At 31.8% G+C, this 5,145-nt stretch overlaps 1 protein-coding gene across 1 annotated transcript; it reads right to left on the bottom strand.

The window, feature by feature from the left end:
- Positions 1–3,184: 3,184 nt before the first annotated feature.
- On the bottom strand, positions 3,185–4,470 carry LOC129293937 (probable carboxylesterase 18). The gene is given in 3 exon segments (XM_054932078.1): positions 3,185–3,775; positions 3,777–4,052; positions 4,054–4,470. Coding segments are annotated over 3 exon segments (996 nt in total). The 5' UTR covers positions 4,384–4,470; the 3' UTR covers positions 3,185–3,385.
- Between the last annotated feature and the right edge of the window lie 675 nt (positions 4,471–5,145).

The raw sequence follows: 5,145 nt of genomic DNA, 5'->3' as shown, positions 1-5,145 counted from the left end.
AATGACTTCTTCACTAAGATCACTTAACATATCATTTATTTAATTACTCAAATTAGTATCATTATCCTTGTACGATAAGACTCTATATACTTTCTAGGTTTGCGAATATAACTTATTTAATATATACATGTCAATTTTTTTTCTCATTTTGCTTTGATTATTCTTATTAACCTCAGTATGATACTTTAACAGCTTCTAAATAATCACTTTATAATTTACCTCAAAATGTACAAAAAGACTACAATCAAGATCCTAAGCACTTTTATTGGAACTTGCTTTAACTATTGTTCATGTTCCTTTTCTTTGGTTATAGCTCATAAGTCATAAATGTGCATGGATATATAAGTTATAAAGCACACAATTTCAATCGATGATCTTTTGCAGAGTTTGATGTTAATGATGGCCAAGAAAACAAAGCAGAACAGACATAGTTAATGTTTCGGAGGTGGATTTTGATGATTTTTATTTAATTTGTCAGAAGCCTTAGAGTTGTTGCAATCTGATATGTTTCTCCTCACCAATAGTCTTGCAGTTTAGTGATACTCAAGCTTTTCCCACTTGTAATCTTAGGATGTGTTAGTGTCTATTCTTCTAGTAAAAAAAAAAAGATTTGTCCCTTCTCTCACTTGCTTTTCAGTTTGTGTTGAGCAAAGGAAAAACAAACACATTCTAACAAATGACAATGCAAGGATCGGTTATCAAATTTTATAGGATTAGGGGTATTCACGAGACAGGACGGGACCAGGACACCCCCATCCCGTGTCCCGTCCCAAAAAAAGATCGAGATTGAATTTTGATCCCGTTAAGAGTCAGGACGTAATCGGGACAAGATCGAGACGTCCTGTCATCCCGATAAATAGAATAATATTAAAAAAAAATATAGATAATAACGGTTATTAAAATTTTAAATCATATAATTATTAAATTTAAAATCAAAACAATACAAGCACATAAATAACAATAATTTAAAATCAGTTATTGAATTATATTAATCACAATTACATATTATAATAACAAATACAAGTGATCTTTATGCTATAAGATTAGCAATAACAGGCAAGTCAAATACAATATCAAATCATTATTTTTCTACTTTAGTAAAGATGTACTAAACTAATTACTCTTCTAAAAATAAGCAAGAAATATATTATAAATAAAAGTTATTAAATAAATAGATATAAGAATAAATTATATTAATATAATTAATATAATATAAAAAAGATATCGTCATGTTTACTCCATGCCATTAAAATTATCAATATAAAAAAACTTTAGTTTTAAATAAAAATTGCAAGTATTAAATTATAATTGATATAATTAATATAAGTATACATTATATTAATATAATTAATATATTTAAAATAAAAATAATATATATAATATTCGGGACGAGACGGGACGTCCCGATGGTAATCCCATGTCCCGTCCCGTCTCGAACCCCTTTCCTGCCCCGTCTCGTAAAGTCTCGTCTCGATTATTTTCAGGTCGGGACAAGACCCGTCCAGATATGATCGGGACGATACCAGATCAGTCGGGACGGGTCCAGACTGAACACCCCTATATAGGATAAAGTCTGTAAATCTGTAGGGATTATTTTGAAATTTCTTAAATTACGGGGATCACAGAGATTTAAAATGGAAAACCGTAGGGATCAAATTATCAATTGCCCCCTTGCTCAAGTGCTTGCAAACTTTGTCCACATTAGATTGCAGTATATTATTTGTATTAACTCGCTTATAAAAGTAACCTTCCATAAATTTCGCATGTGAAGAAGAAATGCTAAGTTTTATGGTCTATTCAAAACGTGAGAACTCTGACGCTGCTATAAAAAAGCCCTAAAAAAAAAACAAGTGCATTAACAAAACTACCATTTAACGCATAAAAGTTATATAATCAAATCTCATTATTAATGTAAAAATTTTGTTAAGTAATTTAAAAATACATTTATAAATGTTCTTTGAGTCTAGAGTTATGCTCTGCATTCACTTAAACTTTCTTTTTATAAAAGAAAACAATCATTTAAAGAAAAAGATAATATTTAATGACATTAACTTTGTAATAATAATGTTAAATTGTAAACACAAGAATCTAGTTTAATAAATAAAATGAATAAAAATTAAAATGAGAAATTTTTCATAAATATTAAGTAGTTTGTATTTTAAATTAATACTCCATTTGTTCAAAAATATAAGACATTTTTAATTAAATTTTACCATTTAATAAAGTAGTTACTTGTCTTCAAATTAATATTATTTTTTTATATTTATTCCTATTTAATAAAATGTTTTACCTTAAAGTAAATACAAAATAATTTACTTAACAGGGATGCTTTTGAAAAAAGTAATAATTATACATTGAAATACTAAAAATATCTTATACTTTTTAATATCCAACCTCACAAAAAATAATTTATATTTTTTAATAAAGAGAGTAATAATTTTTAAAAAATAATTTATATTTTAGACCGTTTCCCCATTTTTTATATTTTATAAACTCACATAAAGTGTGGCAATATGAAATAATGAAACAGATATGGATGGCCCAAGAAAAAAAAAATAAGAAATTACCAAGTAGGTATTGGTTGGCATACTTACCAACTACTCCCTCAATTCTTAATAAATGTAAAAAAATTCTTCCTCCATCTTTTTATATAAAATATTTTGCTTTTAATTAAAAACATAACAACATTTTAATTTTACTTTTAATTATTATAAATAAAAAATAATTTTTTAAAATAAATTAATAAGAGTATTTATCTTTTTTTTAATTTAATAAAGATATAATAAATCATTCATTAAAAATATACTAACATTTTTTTATATTTAAAAATAAAAAAATTTTAAAAAAATTTTTATATATTAGAATGGAAGGAGTAATTTATTTTATAATTATTATGAAATGATAGTTATATTATCAAATTATTAAAAATAATTTATTTTTAAAATTTGTCTTAAGGATCGAACAGAGTGCACAATAAAAGCTAGGAATTCAATTTATTGTAGGTTACAGGGCGAAAAGGACGAAAAAGACCTTGAAACGAAAATCCTACAACTAATTGAAGACATGGATGCTCCATCAACCGGTAAAAGCGGTTGCATTAATTAGCTTAATCAAAGGTCTCCGATGTTACTAACATATCGTTTAAATCAATGGTTTTAATCCCTTTTCTCACCAAGACTGTACAATTGCACATCTAAACTTCAATTTCTATATACTCTCACATTCATAAAATTGCCATGATGTGGTGGCAACAAGACTGAGGAGGAGGAAGATACAAGGGAAAACACATGATAAACATCGAAAAAATACATAATTAAAGAACAAAAACAATGACATATTTATATAAAGAGAGCCATCAAAGATAAACTCGATCCGACCAGTTTCGTTACAATTTGGACACGCGCTTGTTGATAAAATCTTTCACTTGGGAAATTAACTGTGAAGCCTCGGGCAATTCTGGAAATACATAAAATGCATGAATGCTGTCTGGATACTCGATCAATTCTGCCTCTTTCCCGGATTTCTTTAACCACTCGTAGTACCTCCTCTGCCAATCCTGCAACGGGTCAAAACCACCCACGAACACGATCGTATCCGGATAATCCATACCCGATATATCCACCGCATTCGGCCCGCTCACGTTAACCGCTTCGTGGTCTCGGTTGGATCCGTCCGGCAGCAGCACCTTCCATATCCAATCGGTCCTCTCGAGTGAAACCAGCGGGGCTTTTGGAAGTCGGGTCTCGGATTCGGTCCTCTCCTCTCCTCCGAAAAAATGGCTGGATCGAAATCTGCCCAATAACCCGCACTTTCCGGAGCCTGTTCCGGCAGACCCTGACTGCCACGTTATGGGCCAAGTTCCCGCCGGCACTATCACCCGCCAAGAAGCACTTCGACAAATCAGCACTATCGGGCAAATCGCCACCGTCTTGGTCGAGGAATTGGAGGACGTCAAACCCGTCGTCGTATTGAGCAGGATACCGATGTTCCGGGATGAGCCGGTAGTTCACAGAGATTACAATAGCGGGACACTTACGAGCGAACTGTCTACAAAACGGCGTCGTACGAGAAGGAAGCGGCTGACAGATACGTGAACCCACCACCGTGGAAGAAAACAATGACGGGAAGAGACGAAGAAGCGGTGACCAAAGTGGGTGTGAAAAGCCTGAACCAGAGCTTTCGAGAGGGGTCGACGGTAACGTCGGAGGATTTAACACCTTTAATGGGTTTTGGATTGGGGCTGGTTTTGAGGTCGAACAAGTTCATGACTCGGCGGTTGAGGGTACCGTCGGAACGGCGAACGGCATCGGTGACTGCAGAAACAAGGGAAAGCGAGAGGTGGGTCTTCCATGGAAGGATGGGCTTGGAGGTTGAAGAAGGCATGAAGAGCGTTGGGTGTGAGGGAGAGTGAAGAAGCAGCGAAAGAGTGATTCTAAGAAAAGTGAGAGATGTTCCGTTGAGGAGGAGCAAGTTGTGGTTGAGGCTTCGGCAGAAAATAGAAATATCAATGAGGCTGTTGTGCGTTGACTGGACGCCTTGCTTGGAAACCAAACAGAATTTTTTCTTTTTCTTTTTTTCGGGGAAGAAAAAGCTAAACAGAATTGCTACAGTTGGATATTGTCAAAATGTTTTGAAATTGAAAATAAGAGAGGGAATGATAAATAAATATCATAAAAAATGGCAAATAAATATGTACTTTGAACTCGCTCGTGACATATCTAACATACCTTTTTGGGCAAAAATTAATTTTTTGAGTTTGAGTGAAATAATTAAAAGCATAATTGTTAACAACACAGGCTTCTTATCTTTATAACCATACTCGTATTATTAGCAATTTTAGCTTAGATTTACAAAAGGTTTTCTATTATTTTATAGGGGGTTAGAAAGTAATTTTAAAAAAATCATGACAGATAAATTTCTAAGAATTTCTGAGTAATTATCATATTTTGTGGTATTATTATGCCATTTGCCTGTTTGGAGAATTTATTTATAATTTTTTCTTTAATATATAAATAAATTATTAATATTTCATTCAATATCGATATTAATATAAAATATAAAATCTATAACACTAAATACTACTATTTATAAGTACTTAATAAACTTCTTATCTTTTAATTTAAAATCTCATACCATGCATAGGTT

This window comes from Prosopis cineraria, unplaced genomic scaffold, assembly GCF_029017545.1.
Source record: "Prosopis cineraria cultivar Desert tree isolate PC_DT_omini unplaced genomic scaffold, ASM2901754v1 PC14, whole genome shotgun sequence".
Classification (NCBI taxonomy): Eukaryota; Viridiplantae; Streptophyta; class Magnoliopsida; order Fabales; family Fabaceae; genus Prosopis; species Prosopis cineraria.
This window is presented reverse-complemented; position numbering and strand designations above follow the sequence as displayed.